General features: G+C 36.8%; 2 protein-coding genes across 4 annotated transcripts in view; both read right to left on the reverse strand.

Moving 5' to 3' along the window:
- Positions 1–7,217, reverse strand: part of kif19 (kinesin family member 19) — a 45,205-nt gene extending 37,988 nt beyond the window's left edge. The window contains exons 1-2 of the mRNA XM_077200317.1: positions 6,907–7,217; positions 4,467–4,547 (exon numbers count right to left, since the gene is read on the reverse strand). Coding sequence (XP_077056432.1) covers positions 4,467–4,547; positions 6,907–6,945 — 120 coding nt within the window. The 5' untranslated portion in view covers positions 6,946–7,217. The remainder of the gene's footprint in view (positions 1–4,466; positions 4,548–6,906) is intronic.
- A 1,093-nt stretch (positions 7,218–8,310) lies between these two features.
- On the reverse strand, positions 8,311–20,421 carry dnai2b (dynein, axonemal, intermediate chain 2b). Of its 3 annotated transcripts, none has more exons than XM_077200318.1 (13): positions 20,283–20,421; positions 18,477–18,664; positions 18,155–18,316; positions 17,876–18,006; positions 16,972–17,114; positions 16,759–16,872; positions 16,248–16,387; positions 16,011–16,133; positions 15,696–15,919; positions 14,635–14,770; positions 11,125–11,271; positions 9,793–10,017; positions 8,311–9,186 (listed from the first exon to the last, which is right to left on the reverse strand). In XM_077200318.1, exons 1-13 carry the CDS (start codon positions 20,308–20,310, stop codon positions 9,100–9,102), a joined length of 1,848 nt encoding a protein of 615 aa, XP_077056433.1. In that variant the 5' UTR covers positions 20,311–20,421; the 3' UTR covers positions 8,311–9,099. The 3 variants fall into 3 exon arrangements, with proteins under 3 accessions (XP_077056433.1, XP_077056434.1, XP_077056435.1); XM_077200319.1 differs by lacking the exon at positions 20,283–20,421 and adding an exon at positions 19,609–19,717; XM_077200320.1 differs by lacking the exon at positions 8,311–9,186 and having other exon boundaries at positions 9,965–10,017; positions 11,082–11,271.
- Between the last annotated feature and the right edge of the window lie 25 nt (positions 20,422–20,446).

Below are 20,446 nucleotides of genomic sequence, written 5' to 3' on the forward strand. Positions count from 1 at the left end.
TTGTTTACCCGCCAAGGTCTTTAAAGGGAAACTCTGAGGTCTATTCTTCCTTTTCTTTGTAGAGGGAGCAATGTCCAAGCCACCTGGGCTAACCTAAAAGAGATGCATCATGGGTAAATATTGTACTATCAATGGTCAGTCTACAAATTAACCTGTGTAACAAGTGCATTTGATCAGAATAACTAGCTGTTTTTGTTAGAGCGCATCCTAAGAAGACCCTACATCCTTCAAGTCCATCAGCACTATCGTTCTCTCGTGAAGGGGGGGCGAGTAAAGGAAAAGGAACAATGGCCCTGACCTTGTCTGTGGGTTGTCATGGTGACAGGGCACAGCCCACTGTTGGTGGGATTGAGGGGGAAATCAGACACGCTAGTGAGCAGAACAGTTAACGGCCTTTAAAAGCAACGGGGGACACATCCAACAACACATCCAAGTCTCATTCACTGCCAGTATGTTGTCTGAGTGTGTAATTACAGTCATAGTGATTTTTGGACTTCCTGCAACACTTCCTGCTGCCAGTTATGCACAATACTGCACCTTTTACATGACATCTCAAAACAGCAGAATTTATGACAAATGCTGAGAGGTTTAAGACACTCAAAGTGATGACAAGTAGGGCTGTGCAATATAGCTAAAAAAAATCTTTTATATATATATATATATATATATATATATATATATATATATATATATATATATATATATATGGGCACAAGGAAGAATCATATTGAATATTTATATACAACAAAATATTGCATAAACAGCAGTGTTGTTCAAAAGTTTGGAGTCAGTCATTTTTATGTTTTTGAAAGTATCTTATGCACATCACCAACGGCGAATTTGCTTGATCAAACATACATTAAAAACAGGAATATTGTTAAATATTTTTACAATTTAAAATAACTATTTTCTATTTTGATATATTTTAAAGTAATTTATTTGTGTGATGCAAAGCTGAATTTTCAGCATCATTACTTCATTCTTCAGTGTCACAGGATCCTTCAGAAATCATAATTTGGTGCTTAAGAAACATTTCTTATTATAAATGTTGTGTTGCTTAATATTTTTGGGGAAAGTGTAACCTGTGATCCTTTTTTCACAATTCATTATTAAATAGAAAGTTCAACAGACCAGCATGTATTTGAAATATAAACATTATAAATGTCTTTACGGTCACTTTTAATCCTCCTTACTGAATAAAAGACAAGTAATAAAAAAAACACTTTTGTTATTTTAATTTTTTATACTTGAATTCAGTGAATATTAATAGCACTTCAGCACTTCACTTCAGATGGAATCAAACAATTAATTTACAATCAATACATAACTGTTGAGAGAAAGTTTACATCAACATTTCTATTCTGTCAAAAAATAACCAACAATTACACAGCTCATGTGATGCATAAGACTAAACACAGAAAAACAAAACCATCTCACCGATAACAAGTAGCAGAACAATAAAGCTGAAGATGAAGCTTTAATCGCTTCTGCTTCATAATGAGCTTATGCGATTATAAGAGAGCTATGGCTCTTGTCGCAGGCGGTCGTGAATGTTTATCTGCATTGAGGTTTAGTAGAGGGATGCTTTGATTAACATTAACATACATCCAACTTTTAATTAAAAATGGTAATGTAGGGTTGTCAAACATACCGGTACAGCCTTAGTGATTATAAAGGGAGGCTCTTCTCTTGCTTTCTGTTTATTACGAATTCACAATCTGGATACAAGTTTAGTTTTTCACTCTGCTAAGTAGGCTACACTGCAAAGTTTCTGGATTGACAACTGTATTTAAATGCTTTATTGAATCTAAAATTGTGATGATTAACAGTGAAAACCAATGGACAAGACAAAACGGGGAAACAAATGACTTAATAATAATGCTAATTCAACAGTTTTTGCTCTGGTTCCGAGAAGAACCACAACATTTTACTGGTACTACTGACTCCTCAAATGTTGGTATCGTGACAAGCCTAGTGTAATGCTACTGAAAAGAAGTCACTGTAGACCGGCAAGGTGCCGAGTTGCCTAATTGATATGTCTCATCAATGTATAATGACAAACAGGTAAGGAGAGGTTACGGCAAGGTTCTGCCTCCTGATCATGTGTTTATGTATGAATGAGAGTCTCGAACGAACCAATCGGTATACAGTGTATGTCTGGTAACACACAGACGTCATTGCAAGCACCTTACCTTAAGGAGAACGGAGTGTGTTGGTGTCTTGGTAAATTATTTAAACCACACACTAATGCTGACCCACACACCAATGTGGAGAGGTTAATGAATACCAATTTGTCCAAGTCTATTGCTATTTCAAAATAGAGAATTAGCACAGGATTTGCACAAGCAAGCCGGACGACATTCAATCAAGCGCTTGTATTTGATAAATTAAAGAAGCCAATGCACATGTATTAGCCATGCAATCATATGAAAATATTATGCACCCAACAGATTTAGCTTTGAATGACACGTTGGCACCAATGCTGCCCCAAAGCTGGCATGATCCCACGGCCGTCAGGTGGTTGGAAGTACAGAAGAGCAGGTGTCTGCAGTCTAAGCCACCCAAAGCCCCTGTCGGTGAGCTCATCCTCTTAAGCCTTACTCTTCCGTGAGTGTCTGCCTACGCCTACTCGTAGATGTTGCTGCCATATGGTGTCTCGGGTACAAACAGATAAGAAGGGTGCTTAGTTTGATTTGTCAGCGAATTTGGATAATTACTTATTAGCTTAGACCAGCATGAACTGGTCTTGCTGGTCACCAGCAAACATGCGTGTGCGAATTTGAGCGTGTGTATATAATTTTGTTTTCTCTTTCCTATTTAGGGGGATGACTGCACAAACATAATGCACAGCATCAAAACCTTTCTCTCTATGCTACTAATCCCATCAGCCATTGTACAACCAGTTTGCATTAAGTCCGAATGCTTGAATGTAAACATGGCCACCTCAGCTGACCGTCCATGATGGACCTCAACTTTAGACATTCAACAACATCAAAATGACAACCAGTGGCCACAGAGGAAGACCATTTCAAGTTAGCATCTAGCAACCACAAACAACTCGCTAACATGCTACACTCCAGGTAAATACAACAACACAATGTGTTTTGAAGACAATACCATCACGCATTTTGAAACAAACACAGTGGATAAAAATCCCATAAAAGATGGTGGAGAACGCAGAAAAAATGTCATTTTGAAATTGAATGAATTATTTAAATATCAAAACATATTCATAAATGTGTTCATATAGTTACAATTGAATATATATCCCAATATTTGTAGGTGTTACTGTTGTGTATTTCTTTGACTGTTAGAGCATCATTAACACAGCAACATGATATAGCCAAATTCTAATGAAATCTGTTAAAAGTTCTAAAGTTCTGCTAAAAGTATTGACATTTATTCTTTTTCCAGATAATTTTAACCTAAGCAACATATATTCACATGATCCAGTCATATATTTCAAATGGATAAATCCTTGATATTGCTAGTATCACGCTCTATCAATTTCAGTAGCACTTTTATATTGTTCTAAGTAAAACTCAAATTAATGTCACCCTGTCTGACATCAGCCAGCAAATACAGAAATAATTATAACAATTAATCAATCCAAGCTCAGATTTAAATGGGTGTCCTGCTGTTGCAGACATGGGTACTGTAAATGAAATGTCATGTTGTGCTGAGGTCTCACAGCATTGGCTAATTGTCTTTGTGACTCAGACCCTTGAGATTGAATATGTGACCGTACTCGCCTCATTCACTAACACTGGGCCTATTTACCCGTAACAGCAGGTTAGCATCTGTGCATTACAGCTCTAGAGACACTTAAACTAGCCTGTGGATAACATCGACACACTCGGTCTACTTTTAGAACAAGACTTCTGTTGGACATTATCATCACCATCTAAGCCCTTCTTATATACATAAAATGTAAACATTATATTTTTAAATCCACAAATGTATTAATATAAGTATGGTATCGTGCACTAGTCTTGCATAGCATAAACAGCATCAAATTTGGCCCTTCATTACATTTTATTCTGGCCAAGAACCGCCCACTTAGACAGGAAGAGACTGCCTGTGTCTGACCTATAAAACATGCATACCGGATAACAGTTAAAGCATTTTATTTTTTTGAATAATGTGAGTGCTGGACTTATTGAAGTAAATTAAAGTAATGCTTTTTTTCAGAACCTGGATTTTAAAAGCCTGAGTCACCTGTTTAGCCTCTTGACTGAAAACAACAGATATCCACCACATAAAGACCAGAAAGCAAATCTATACTGATTAAACAAAATGTACTCAATACAGATTGGGTACACAAATACACATATAGGCAACCGGTTTTTTTGTTGTTTTTTTCAAAAATGTTGAGGCAGTTATGCATGTTCTTCATTGAGAAGAATGCATAGAAACATGCAGTGCTGTCTTTATGCCACACACACACACACACACAACTGATTTACCTGGTCGTCCACTTTGTGGGCTATAATAGTGGCTCCTTCCTCCAGTTCAGCATCACTCAATGGCCGAATCCGCAGGGCCACCTGGAAAATAAGAAATAAAGGTAATGCTCTGGCCTCAGAAAAGTATTTGAACCCTAAAGCTACACTTAAAATGTATGAATGTCATTGCATTAATTAAAATATTACACCAAATGCCATTTATTTAAAACACACACACCAAAATCCAACAAGAAGACGACATTGAGGAAAAATAAATGAATCTAAAGACAGCACAAGCACACTTTCAAGGTAAATATTTCACTTTTTTTTTCATATTTATATTTTTCTTTATTTTTTATATTATTGTTGTTTTAAATGATAAAACAAATCAAATACTGTTCATAAAAAATACTTAAAACTATGAGAACACTTTCTAGATGTTGAGTAGTGTTTTGTATCTAATGCAGTGAAATTCATACAAGTTTAAAAGCATGTGGCTTAATGGTCACTCTATATATAATATGATCTTTAAGTATCATTGGTAAATAATAGATAGTAGCAGCAGGATATGATTACATTAATTTGTATTTCAAGGACATTTCTCTTTAAACGTCTCTGCTAGAGTCAGCAGGGCCAGCAGGAGAATGCATCTGTTCACAACTGAAATAAACACTGAAGGGCAATGGTGCAGCGCAATCTAGGTAGTTAATTATGCAGTATGAATAATATCGCTGGAGGCTATTCTTGCCTGTAGAGCAACGAATGCTGTCTGATTTAATATGCTTTACGGGATGCGGCTAAACCTGTTCTGTTATGTTGCTCTCAGCGCATGCTTGCATAAAGTCACAGCAAATTTCTCCACCTAAATAAAGACCACAGATTTACAGAGCAGCAGTAGCTGTTTTCCATTATTATTGATTTTATAATAGAGAATCTGGACTAAATGTGCATAACTGTCCCACATCTACATTTCTTAAAGCACTGAAATGATGTCTTACAGTGGAAGAAGAGAAAGGGAACTTAAACTGCAATGTGAATTATTGAGAGGGGGGGCGGTCACTAGAAAACAGGTATTAAGCTCTCAGAGAATCTAAATATAACAAGTGTAGACTGTCAGACTTGAAATCTGTGCTGGGGTTTTAAGTGGACAGGCTGTCAGCGAATGAAATGTAGATTTTATTCAATTCTATAGTCACTAGTTTGTTTCTATATACATTTGTGTGTATTAAATAATGTAGGCCTATGTCTATACTACACATTTGCATGAGCTATGAAAGTATATGCACATATGCATAATTAATGCATAATGCATGCATGAACTCTTTTTTAACAACATCAAGACATTAGGTTAAAATGCATGAGTTAACTGGTCATCATGTCTATTAAGTCTGTCATCATTTTAAATCACCTTTTTGCCCCAGTAGATCATTGTAAATGGTCATGTGGTGTAATAAATAAATAAATATTTAAAAAAAAAAAGAAATACTTTATATAGTCTCTCAATATAAGGTAAAAAAAAAAACGATATAATCCAATATTAAGCAGTTGTGCTGCTTAATATTTTTTCTATAACCTGTGATACAGTACATTTTTCAGGATTCTATGATGAATAAAAAGTTAAAAAGAACAGCATTTCTTTAAAATAGAAATCTTTTGTAACAATATACACTACCGTTCAAAAGTTTGGGGTCAGTATTTTTTTTCTTTCTTTTTTTGAAATAAATTAATACTTTTATTCAGCAAGGATGTGTTAAATTGACAAAAAGTAATAATAAAGATTTGTATTGTTAGAAAAGATTTATATTTAGAATAAATGCTGTTCTTTTTAACTTTTTATTCATCAATGAATCCTAAAAAAATGTTTCAAAAAAATATTAAGCAGCACAACTGTTTCCAAGACTGGATTAATGACTGATGAAAATTCAGCTCTGTATCACAGATATAAATTATATTTTAAAGTATATTAAAAAAGAAAACCATTATTTTAAATTGTAATAATATTTAACCATATTAGTTTATTTTCTGTATTTTTGATCAAATTAATGCAGACTTGATGAGCATAAGAGACTTCTTTCCAAACTTTTTACCTGTAACGTTACTGTATACAATAACTTTCTGCACAGTCTACAAACTGTAATGATAAAACATACACATACAATATACGCTATATTTCATAATAAACACACACACACACACGCAAACTACACAAGTGTATCAGAATGCAGATACTATGTCCTACATGCAGTACATACTAATATACACATTATTATTATTATAGGTTGAAAAAAGTATAAAACAACAGTTAAGCACATACGACCACATATGTACAGTAAATAAAGACTCTATACGGGATAATCTACATAACGTTACATACTGTAGCCTACACATTTTTGGAACACAGTTTACAAACTCTAACGTTACTAGACAGAAGTGCAGGGAAATAATAAGTCAGTGGACTTACTGTCAGCTGCTGATCCTTTGATTCCGCAGTGTCCTTCATCGTAATGTTTTGCGGGACGTTATGTGTAAACTAAAACATGCGCGTCGCGTGAAGAGAGCACAACAGACGCCACGGGGTCATGGTTCATCTAACAATTCACCTGCGCTTCTCTCTCTCGACGAGTATATCAAACACGGGCCGTGGAGTCCGTCAGGTCCATGTCTGAGCAGGATGTGTGTCTCTCCACCCAAAGTAAACCAGTGAGTGAGCGTGTGTGTGTTGTGTTTGTGATGTCCCTAGAGATGAGATGAGCATTAGTGCAGTGCGCACTCGCTCGTCGTCCACCGCGGCTGATGCTTCACTCAGGTGGGCAGGAATTCTCCGACTCTGAGGCAGCAGCGAAACCTTCTGGTCAGACCTTGAACTGCAGCTTCATTCCTGGAAATAGGCCTACTGTCGTTTTATGTCAAATTTTAAACTTTTTAAAGTTACACTATGTAGTTTTTCAACCTTCATAATATATTTCCAAGACCCTTGTGATGATACATCGACTTACAATAGGTTAAATGACACGTCTGCCATAGCCTGACAGTGTCTGAATCGCTTTTACTGGCACTATGTAACTTCGGGTTTCGGGTAGTAACCGGAGCACAAAAAGAACTACAAAATTCGACTGCTTTACGGCATACATAGTTTTTCTTCGTTTGTGATGTCTTTCATAAAATCATGCATCATACTCGACCTTGTCTGTGGCCATTGTTGATTCCAAAGCCGGTGCTGGATAGACAGCGAGCGTGCGCGTGCGACAGTAGGTTGCGGTAGGCTAAATTATTTACGACAGCGGTAATGGACAATTCCGCTTCCAACCTGTAGGGCGACCGCAGAGGAAAAGTTCCTTGGCGTTGCTTTAATTCGATAAATTAAAGAAGTATTCATTAATAAATTATATATATATATATATATATATATATATATATATATATATATATATATATATATATATATATATATATAGTTATTAATAATAACAATAATATATAAATAATAATATTATATGTTAATATAAACAAACATTGTTTTGGGAGTTAGATACTTTATATAATTTGATTTTTAGGTTCTTTAAGGAAATTTTTTAAAGAAATAATTACAACACAGTTAACTAATTTTAAGGTTTGTTTTTTACGTTATATATAATTCTAGAATATCAGCCTTTTACTAAGACTTAGTTTTATCATAACCCAGAACGTTTGTATGACCCTGACATCCATTTATTTTTTCTTAATTCTCCATAAATTACAAATTGTACAAATAAAACTAATGATACTAATACTAATAACAATAATAAATATTATTATTATTATTATTATTTCAGAATTGGAAATATTGTTCATAATAGAAGAGATACACTCAAGGTAGTGACAGAAATTATGGAAATTGTATATATTTTATTACAAAAATTATGTAGTTATTATAACAGTTTTACAGCTCTTCATCATAATCTGGTGCTGTTTTAAGAATATACAACATGAGTGGAAAAACAGAAACAACACTGACAAGTGTTGGACTAATTGCAACAATCATGCAAATTTTAAAACAATTTAATTATCCAACACAATGTATTTAATTAGACACTTTATGATATAACATAAGAACAGTCAGCTGCATTTATTCCTTATAGTAAACATGAAACCTAAATTTACTTTCTTAATGCACATACCTGCAAGTTGTCATGTTTGTTTGTATAGCACTTTTCACAATACATATCATTTCAAAGCATAGTCCCTGAACAATTCATCAAATTTATTCAAAATTTACACTTTTCAAACCTCCATTCCGACCACCTGACTCCATTCTGGTATGTAACGCCCACTTTACATAATCCAGTCAATTCATGATAAATAAATTCTATGATATTATATTTTTTCCTCATTGAATATCCATTGAAATACATCACATTATGGAAGTAAAGAGGATTATGAACATCGTTTCAGTGTTAGACCCGTGGACCCAGTTGCATAAACCTAGCCGCTAAGTTAAGACTAAAGAACTAGTCTGACCAACAGGTAATCAGTTTGGGCTAATCAGTCTTACTTTTCAGATTAAAATCAAACCAATCTACCTCTTTATATGACTGGCTTGAAAAATGTATGAAGAAAAAAAATAGATGACTATCTTATGAGACTAGTCTAAGCAGTTGATGCATGTGTTCACAGTCTACAGAGAGATTTCTCTTGTAAATGAAGCGACTCCATTCGTGTCATGCTCCTCCTGGAAATCTTTCTCTTCACACACGCCTTTCTCCTGCAGGAAATGAAAAACAAATAATCTTAGAAAGGACAGATCAGAAACTATGAGACCAGACAAACCTCTTTTTTGTCTAATTAATTTCCTATAGAAATCGCATGAGACACTAAAAACAAACCTAATTATAAACCCCTCTTTATTTTCAAATAACTTAGGTCCTTGAAAAGGCCAAAACCATTAATCACATGAGCCTTTGAGTAGATGGGCCTATAGCAATACACTTCTGATGGTCGCACAAGCTCAAATGCCTCCTCACCAATCACGGAGGAGCATAAAGCATTCTGGGTACAGACAAAGTAGACTTTATTGATTTTTCTTTCTTTGTCTTTCACAATAGAGCGTTTTCACCCCAGCTAACAGGGTTATATATAGCGTTCAGGACCCTTATCTTATTGGAGCAACAGTCCAAACATGGGGTACAATTTGTTTAGGCTCCACAAAGGGGGGGAATTTCATTTGAAAGGCTATTCTGAACCACACACATTTGACGCACCCATCAAAAATACACAGATGTGTGTTTAAAAACCTCAATTAAAGCTTTCAGACGTCAGCTCAAAAACATAAACAAAATCATAAACATGTTAGAAGCAGAACATCCTTGACCATATGTCTTTCTCTCTCCTCATTCCTCTCTTTCGTCTTCTCGGCTTCCAAAATGTGGAAGAACTCTGTCTCTGCACGGGCCACCAGCTCCTCAGTGCTCTCCTCTCCATCTGCCTCTTTGGTCTCGTCCTCTCGGCTCTGTTCGGAGCGGCTGCGTTCCTTCAGACGCATCTCTCTGTGCCGAGCTTCCAGAATCTTCTCCCGCTTGGTCTCGCGTTCAAACATCTGCAGAAATCAAGGGGAAATACACCTCACAAGTCCAGTCTATGACCGATGGATGTACAGTACATACAAAATTATTTTTACACCAATTTTGTCTTTCCCCTAGGATAATTATTGAAAATGCTTTAAAAAATAGCAATCATTCTAGTTGTTTTATATTACATATTTTGGTTACACTTTATTTGAAGGTGTCATTGTTACAATGTAATAATACATTTAAGTACTGAGTAATATTAATTAACAACATGTACTTACTATAGGGTTAGGGTAGGATTAGGATTTGGTTGAGGGTTAGTTGCATGTAATTATGCATAATTTACTATTATTACTATGGTAAATACATGTAACAAGGACACTGCAAAACAAGTATTACCCAGATTTTAATAGCTTTAAACTTTTAAACTACAATAAATATAATACAGATAGATAGATAGATAGATAGATAGATAGATAGATAGATAGATAGATAGATAGATAGATAGATAGATAGATAGATAGATAGATAGATAGATAGATAGATAGATAGATAGATAGATAGATAGATAGATAGATAGATAGATAGATTAACGTCAACATTTACTAATACATTTTAGGATTGAAAGTCCATCTATAGTTAATGCACTGTGAACTAAGATGAACATGAACATTTTTATTAACTAACATTAACAAAGGTTAATAAATGCTATAAGAATATATTGCTCATGGTTAGTTCATGTTGGTTAATACATTATCTAATGTTAACAAATGGAACCTTATTGTAAAGTGTTACCAAGACTTCTATTTCAAATAAATATTGTTCTTAAGAACTTTCTCTTCATCAAAGAATCTAAATGAATGTGTCACGGGTTAATCAAGCAACTGTTTTGATAATAATAAGAAATGTTTCTTCATATAAGAATGATTTCTGAAGAATCATGTGACACTGAAGACTGAAGTAATGATGCTTTGCCATCACTTAAATAAATTACCTTTTAATATAGACAATATTACAACATTACTTTACAGTATTTTTTATGAAATGAATGCAGCCTTTGTAAGCATAAGAGACTTCGTTCAAAAACATGAACAAGCCTTACCGTCGCCACGTGTTCAGGTGTGTTTGTGTCTCACCTCTGAGACCAGGGCTTTCTCGTTCTTCTGCAGTGTGCACAGGCCTGATGAAATCTCCAGCAGTGTGGTGGTTCCCAGCTGAGAGCCACAGCCCAAGTAACGGCCGTTATCTTGCACCCGGATGCTGTACAGGGCTTCATCACAAACCTGTGAGAGAGAAAAAAACACACACAGTTTGGGAATATTTCCTCAAACAGATAACACTGAAATATTGATCTGTGAGATGGTTTCAGTACAAGGTGATTTCCATTACACGAGAGTAGGTGTTAAAACGTCATGCTGATTTGTACTCGGCTTTCGCCAAGATAATCACCAACTAAGACGTAGCTTTACAGTAACCTATGCTTCTCCATCCATTTACGCTTCTTTCCATCTGGTGACGTGAATCTCCTTCTGTCTGGTGTTAAGAACTGCAGTGTATTGCGCGTCAGCACACACAACGGCTGCAACCACAGTGCGGTCCCCCCATAACAACCCTCTGGATTGAGCGGAGTAGGGAACATCTCTAGAGTCTTCAAGTGGGCACCTTCCGTCCTCAGTGTTTCGTCGACTAGCCCACGACACCTCAAGAGGGCTCGACAGTGACTCTGGCGTCCCAGAGTCACCCCCCTCCGTCCCCCACTCAACTCAGCCCAGCTTACTGACCTCTACTTCCCTCTTGCTGCTGAGACCTAACCACAATCTCACAATCTCTCCGCAACCCAACCATACGCGCCAACCCGTTTGACTAAGGCTGTCGAGCCCCACTGGTGCGTTAATATGCAGTTTCAGTGGCAACGGTTCCGTATGGCATACCACCTACCGCAAAACACAATATCTGTCCAACCACCCGTCATTCACGCAATATACACAGGAACGTAATGACTGTAAATACTATACAACCTATACAAATAAACCAACAGACTCTTCGAGTTTTCAAGAAATCTACGAAACCGTAGCATGGCGGCCTGTACACAGCCAGCTAGAATCTTTCCGTCTCAACCACAGCCAGTTGCTGCTCCTTTCTGCTGCTTCAGATAAGTTCTTTACTGTGCGACGCAACTCTTGGCCACTGAATCCGACGTCTCTAAGGAACTGGGTTGTAGAGTGTGCCACAAAACCTCGACAACCCACTTCCACTGGATAAACCTGGACTCTCCATCCTCGCTGTTCTGCTTCAGTGGCCAGATGAGCATACCGCAGTTTCTTCCTCTCGTATGCCTCATCTACCGCATCCTCCCATGGCACTGTTAACTCTATCAGTTGAACAATGCGAGCTGTTCCAGACTACAAAACAATATCTGATCGTAGGTTAGTGGTGGCAATCTCAGGTGGAAAAATAAGCCGTTGATCAAGATCAGCCAGCATCTTCCAGTCCCTAGCAGCTTCCAGTTGTCCTGGGCGAGAATTGGTGTTAGCACCTTTTCTTGGTGGGCGGAGGAATATTGTCTTCTGCATGTAATGTTTTGCTAGAACAGGCGGCAACTTATTGGTCATACTACGCTTGCCTTCCAATGCTAAAGCCAAACATCGCGATACTTGGTCATGGCGCCAAGTAAACCGACCCTGGCTAAGAGCCACCTTACATCCTGTCAAAATGTGCCTTAATGTGGCAGGTGATGAACACAAAGGGCAAGAGGGATCCTCTCCTACCCAGAGGTTTAGGTTCTGCGGTGATGGGAGAACAGCATATGTTGACCTAATAAGGAAACTGATCCTACTCTCTTCCATTGACCAAAGGTCTTGCCAGCCCATTTTGCGTAGTTCCACACTCTCCCATCTCATCCACTCTCCCTGCTTGGCCTGGGAAATGGCCTTTATACATCTCATCCTCTCCTCCTGCTTTCGCACCTCGTTGACTACCAGCTTCCTCCTTTGAGCTGGGCCTGCCTTGTGCCATTTAGGAGGAGCTAAACTCAGCCCAAAACTAGGGGTGCGCCGATCCGATACTCAGTATCGGTATTGCTCCGATACTACCAATATTTGCCGGATCGGATATCGCCAGAGGAGACCATCCAAATCCGATCTGATATTGTAGCCTACGAATGTTGTTGTTCTACAACACAAAAGGCACAAAAACATAAAGCACTATAATGTTTTCGTGTATTATATTCCCAGTTTTCTGAAGCCATTACATATAGTTTAATGTGAGGTACAGATTTAAATCGTTAAATTAACCTTCACCTAAATTGACTCTCTCCAAGATGAGTCAATGTTCCTATTATTATAATGTAGATCTGTAGATAAAGGTCTATGGTTTGCAGAAAAGGACTTTAACGTGCTGGAGTTTCACATGTTACTTTCTACCGGGTGTCTGTTAGATCACAACACAACTGATCAGTGATCACAGCACAGTAGAGAGCGATATAATTGCTCTTAACGCGCACATTAACTGAAATTTAAAACTGTTAAAAGGCTCAAACTAATGAATAAATAAATATGTATATCTTACTTCTGTGCTTTGAACTTTTCAATGCGAAGCGCTGCGCGCCGTGACTCCATGTTGCTTCGAGCGCATCATTCTGCGCACGGGATGCGCATAAGGTTTCGTGCTGCTCTGAATTGGAACCTTTCATATTACAATACTTTTGCGCAATGGCAGTTTGATAGCCTTAGTTGTTCTGTCCAATCTATCATATGTTGCTGCTTCATTAAAAAGTTGCACTTAAAAATAAATGTCTTTTAATTATATAGTATATATTTTGTCTGTATTGTTTTACAAAGTAAGGAAAATAATGTTTAAGTCAAGCTTTGATGCCTTTAACAAAAGAATAATCACAGTCTCTTCCCCACAGTGAGTTATACAGATACAGTTTATTAGGTAATTTGGCACTGTTTTTTTAATTATTATTTTAGTATTGGATCGGATCGGTATCGGAGGCAAAAAAGGCGGATCGTGCCACCCCTACCCAAAACCCCCTCTTCCATGCTGTACCTGTCCCACGATATCCCCAATTTGAAGGTCAGCCTTTGCCTCTACTACAGATTTCTTTGCTGACCACTTTCTACCAGTTTTTACCACAGGGGCTGCCTCCCTTAGTCATTTCCAGTGTGACCTTGGCACACTTAAACTCCTCGGTTAAAGCAGAGACTGGCAGCTGCAATACTCCTTTACTATAAAGTCCCACTCTGCTGAGGCAGCGTGGAACTCCCAACCATTTCCTGATGTATGAAATTATTAACACTTCCAGCTTATCCACTGTTGTCAAAGAAACCTCGTACACAGTCAGTGGCCACAGCAACCTTGGCAGTAGACCAAACTGAAAGCACCAGAGTTTCAGTAGCCTGGTAGAGCACAGGTGTTTATGCTCTTCAACCCTTCCACTGCTTGTCGTCTAACTTCTCCCACTCGAACTGTGTCCTATAGATCCCCATCGTACCATCTCCCTAGACTCTTCACTGGCTTCTGAGAAACTGTTGGTATTGCCTCACCATTAATGAAGAATGTTTTATCTACTACCTTGCCTTTAATTATTGAGAAGCTCCTTGATTTAGAGGGCTTAAATTAAGGAGGAGACATTAAGCACCAACTTTGAGGCTGAGAGTGGGGTCGTTCTGTTTAAACAAGATGTCCCACACGTCCAGGGTGCCGTCCATCTTTACTGTAAAGAAGACTGAGGGTCTGACTGGACTCCAACAGCCATCTAACAGATGGGCCATGTGATACCTGGAGAAATAATAAATTAGAAATACTGGCACCTGTGTAAGTTTTACCAAACATCTACACTAATAATTTGGGGTCAGCAAGATTATTATTTTTTTTTTATGTATTTGAAAGAAATCTCACCAAGGCGGCATTTATTTGATAAAATTACAGTAAAAACAACAGGGTTATTACTATAACTAAAACTAAAACCATAAGATGTTAACTGAAAAAAAAAAAATTGTATATATATATATATATATATATATATATATATATATATATATATATATATAAAATAAAAAAGAACTGACTAAAAAAATGACTGAGTACTAAATACTTAAAACTTAAACTGAAATGGAAATGAAAAATATAAACTTAAAATCTAATAAAACAAAAAAATAATAAAAACTATACCAGTATCTCAATGACAATGAAATAACACTGAAAAACAATAATATTGTGAAATAATCTTACAATTTAAAATTGTAATTTAAATATTTTTTAAATTAAAAAAATATTAGGTTTTCTAATTTAAATATTTTTTTAATTCCTTTGATGTCAAAGCTGAATTTTCAGCATCATTACTCCAGTCTTCAGTCACATGACCCTTCAGAAATTACTCTAAAATGCTGATTTGATGCTCAAGAAACATTTCTTATAATTTTCAATGTTGAAAACAGTCGTGCTGCTGCTTAATATTTTTGTGGTAACTGTGATATTATAATTATTATTTTTTTTTCAGAATTCTTTGCCGAATAGAGAGTTCAAAAGAACAATTTGATCAATTGAATGTGTTGTAGCTAAAGAGAAATACTTCTTTAAAAAAAAAAAAGTCTACTGACCCCAAACTTTTGACTGGTAGTGTACATAAAACTGATATTTTCCCCAAAATTTTACAGATAATTACTTTTGTAATGCTGTATTTGAACAACGAAACATAAGTTACTTGGTCCACATAATGGAGGACTCCTTGATGTCCTCTGACCAGATGCGCGCGGTCCAGTCAGCCACGGTCAGGAAGTTCTTAGGAAAAAACGGGTTCCTCTGCAGGGCGTAAATGGGGCCATGGTGTCCGCTGTATGTGCATACAATCTTCTCAGCTGGGGTTTTTGCTTTGCGATTGCACGAAACCACAAGACCCTGCTCTGTGCCCACCATGAACTTAGTAGGCTTGTGGAATCAAAAACAAAGGATGATAAATAACATCTGTTTCCACAAGGTTACTTTTTGCACTGGGCCAAAAAATAAGAACTGGTCTTACCATAGTGGTCTCAAACTCCAGTGAGATTGCACCAAGGGCATTATCAAGGTTCCATTTCTTACTGGGGTCCAGCACGAGGCTCTCAGTGGGCTCACTCAGCTTACGAATGTCCCACCACAGCACCTGACGTCAGATGCATGAGTATATGTTATCTCAGTGGACTGCAATGCAAGTCTCAATGAAATATTGTGAGGTATATTTCTTTATTTTTGGACGTATGTGTCATTGCACTCAGACCTGACCATCTGTAGAAGCTGAGAAGATGTCCATGCCTGTCTTTGACTGCAGCCAGATGACTTTGTAGACAGGATCTCTATGGCTGTGTTCGATGGTGGACATCTCTACTGGCTGGCTGCCTTTGCGTGTGTCCCAGTACGCTGGTAACGGGGTAAACAACACGGTGGTCATGCATAATTTCACAAAAGCAAACAAGGAGCTTTGTGTAAAATTACACAATGATGCCATTCCAAAGTGCATACTAATTTCAACTATGCATTCAATGCCAAAGGCAATTAGTTCAGCGATTAGACTTTACAAAAGAGACACGTCTATCAAACACTATTCAGACAAGGTCAAAGGTACTTTTTTTCCATTAACCATCATTTATTGAGAACTAAAAATGCCCAGAGCGACTGAGGCCAATCTAATTAAGCCACTGAAAGAGTTAATATGTTCATAAGGGTTTGGTTAGCTGGAATAGAAAATGATTAAGTGTGAATTCAAGAGATGCTCAGGCGATATAACCTACCAATTTGTCCATTGTAGCTTCCCCCAACAAGAATGTGTGAATCTTTTGGGTTGTACTCCAGACAAACAAGTGGACATACAGGTTTCAGGGTCATCTCAGGTTTATTGTGATTTTCTGAAGGTGAAAAGATTTACTTTTTCCAATATGGTTTTTCCTTTCTAAGTGTGGCGACTCATTTATATCACAGAAAAATGCTATTTCTTTATGGCATACCAATGTCCCATATGTAGGAGTCGAAGCTCATGTCATTAGGTGCTTTCTGAAACTCCAGGGAAGAGTAGGCGACAGCAAGTTTATGGTTACCATCGGGGTGCCAGGATAAACTTGTGGCTGTGCGCTTCACTTCATTTGGGTCTCTAGAAAAATACACAGATACCCAAATTATTAACTACTATATGACTCAATAGTAATAAGTCTTTTAAGTTTTGTACATTTGAACAGTAGTGAGTGTGTGTGAGTGTGAGTGTGTGTGTGTGTGTGTGTGTGTGTGTGTGTGTGTGTGTGTGTGTGTGTGTGTGTGTGTGTGTGTGTGTGTGTGTGTGTGTGTGTGTGCGTGTGTGTGTGTGTGCGTGCAAGCTGAAACGTGCTGCTTAACACAAGAATGAACCTCATTGGTTTTCACACGTTAAGCAAGCATGCTTGAGCTTCTGTTTACCACAACTAATGTATGAGTTGATCAATGTTTAAATGTGAATAAAAGCCTAAAATCAATCTGTTCATCATATAAAGCGATCGTGTCTCATCAGAAAATTTGGACTAAACCGCTCAATTCATATGGATTATTTTTAAGATCTCTTTATGAACTTTTTGAAGCATCAAAGTCGTAGCTGTGTAGCTGTCAATGGAAGGACAGAAAGCTCTCAGATTTAATCAAAAAGATCTTCATTTGTGTTCTGAAGATAAACGAAAGTGGAATGACATGAGGGTGAGTAATTAATGACAGGATTTTCGTTTCTGGGTGAACTATCCCTTTAAGAAACATTTATATTTATATATAAATGTTTAAATGAGCCCAATATTTACCCAAAAAGGCCTAAAAATCTGTTGAAAAGAGAAAATGTTTTATTCATTCACAAAACTTGTGCAAGTGATATTGCTCTTATCACTGTGTGCTCACCTGAAGACATTGATTGTCTTCGCTGATGGCTCTTCCTCGGATTCCTCCACCACTTCTTCATCAACCTCATCATCAAAAAAGTCCTGGTAGATGTCAGTGGCGTTGTTCTGCTTGCTACAGTGTTCCATGAGCTGGAACGGGCAAAAGTGAAAACTCTTTTAATAAAGAAGTCAAAAACATGTCTTCTTCTGAGAGGAAGCTCACAATACAGGTTTATAAGCCCAGCACATAATCTCTCCTCTCAAATATAATACTTCATGGTTAATGTAAGGCACTCACACCAGCAATCTGCATAATCGTGTTTTGATAGTGTTCATCCTTCTCCACTTTCTTCCTGTAGCGGATGGTCGCCTCCACGTCCTCTGGATTGAGATCTTTCGGCCACCCTCCTTCCACATGGTTTATTCCTCGTGACTCTGATTCAAAGCGCTCTGTGTTCACCTGAACAGGACAAGAATTTCATGTTAATTCAGACTATGATTGAAACTAATTTCTACATGAAAAAAATTGTAAGTCTAATATTATATTTTATGGGAAAAAAACAGGATCATGAACTTTTTGTGTTCATGGGATTTGTTGCTGTGTTAAACACTGGTCTCACCTCATGCTCTGACATTTCCTCTGCGCACTGCATGGTGACATTACATGGATCTCTCACAGTGAAGTTTGCAGCGAGGGAAGGGTCAGGCAGAATGTCCACATGCAGCTCAGCCGGACGGTCTGAAAAGTTACACTGGCGGCCAAACTCACTGCGCTTTTTTGTGTACACGTACACAATCTCCATCTTAGCTAAAGGTAAGAAAAGTTACAAGATTTTCACAATCAAATGCACATTTTTATACATTTTAACAAGTTGTGTGTTAAAAATTATAGGGTAAATGTTTTGTTTTCACTAGTTAATTGCCAATGGTACTGTGGGGTGACAAATTAATTAAAAAAAATATTAATATGCCTTACATTTCCTCAATTAATTTAAATAGTTTTAGAGGAATTACAGAATGTCAAACCCACTTACTGATGACAAAACCAAGCTGGTGATTATTTTTTTTAAATACAAATGTGCCATATATTTCCCCAACTAATGTAGCCATGAATGTTTCTATAATTATTATGCACAAAGATGTAAGATTTTTGGAGTAAAATAGTTTTGGAGGAATTATATGTCACACCCACTAACTGGTGAGAAGATCAAGCTGAAACTCTGGAATAAAAACATTTCATGTTGTAATGTTGAAAACACTTAAATGTTGTACAGTGAAGTATTTTATATAATACTAAACTGGTCACCAAATATTATCTGCTTACTAAACTATGGCTTTTATATGTATCTTATGTGACGTTTAAAAGAACATTAATCGAACGTCCAACTAAAATGCTTCAGAAAAACTTTCCATGATTTATATAAATAACATTTTTGTTCTAATGTTTTGATGACGTTACAGACAACTTTAAACGAACGTTCTATTAACGTTGCTTGAAGAACTTTAGTTCATAACTTTGAACCTTGCCAGAGAATGCCAAAGTTCTGAGAACGTCTCCTGTCAGCTGGTTACTGTTACTGTTAGGGAAGTCCAACCAAACATCAGCACACGCATAGGCGCATACCATGGCATAAGGTCTAAAGCTTTGTCAAAAGTTTTGGAAAGACTTCTAGAACATTACACGTATCAATCTATTACAGGCACCCTTTTAAAGTTAAACTCTTTCAAAATAAGACATCGATTTAATATTACCTGATTTTGTGACGCTCTCTGGGATTCGATGGTTTTAGTGGTTCACTGGTCTGTAGTTTACCGTAACCTAGCAGCGGTGGCGCAAGTGACGTCACGTTTGCATGCATACTTGTACTCTCTTTAATAATGCTAATATCAATGGTAGGTACTAAATACTAATAGAAACGTATGCTACTTAGAACTGTACACGTAGATTTAAATGCGCTATTTTATCATGTTTAACTCGCATATGAGATGAACATTCTTGACTGTGTTTTACCAAATATAGGTGAAGTTCGACAACAGGGCCAGTAGAGAGCGCCATGTAACAACACTCAGGGTTCAATGAGGAAATCACCATTATAACAAATTTTCAGGAATTATGCGAAACATAAGAGGGGTATATAAACAGTTGGTTTATTATCTCATTATCATACATTTCGTTTTAAGCAAGGCATACTTGTGGCTAAATCTCAGCCGCCTTTAGTCCAATAACAAATGTTTGTTTTATCTAGGTTTAAAATGTCCAGTTAAAAACCTTATTAAATTAGAATCATGTTTGTGAATTTTGGCCTCCAAACGCATCATAAATCATCATATTTTCGCAACATCATAGCTGAAATCATATTCAGAAATGAAACAAATATATAGGCTAATATAACCTATAGTTAGCTATATAAAACAGTAGATCTTACCATAAAGTTGAACTTCACAGAACGTCATGCCGGATAAGTGTCATGTAGCCTAGTAATATTAACACAAACGGTTTGATACTCTTGTACACTATCATTTACATTTTTTTAGTTTCATATTTGATTTTAGGTTTACATTTGCAAAGCCAAAAATAGTCTGTTTTATG

This window comes from Siphateles boraxobius, unplaced genomic scaffold, assembly GCF_051911475.1.
Source record: "Siphateles boraxobius isolate OS27281-9 unplaced genomic scaffold, OSU_SipBor_1 46, whole genome shotgun sequence".
NCBI classification, from domain to species: domain Eukaryota; kingdom Metazoa; phylum Chordata; class Actinopteri; order Cypriniformes; family Leuciscidae; genus Siphateles; species Siphateles boraxobius.

Bases quoted from the DNA above. Each gene is read 5' to 3' on its own strand.
- dnai2b (XM_077200318.1), bottom strand. From the start codon at position 20,310: ATGACGTTCTGTGAAGTTCAACTTTATG. The intron at 18,007-18,154 runs GTGAGTGCCTTA...TGCCCGTTCCAG, and splicing joins CGATTATGCAGATTGCTGGT to CTCATGGAACACTGTAGCAA. The intron at 9,187-9,792 runs GTCAAGGATGTT...CATTTCCTGCAG, and splicing joins AGGAGAGAGAAAGACATATG to GAGAAAGGCGTGTGTGAAGA.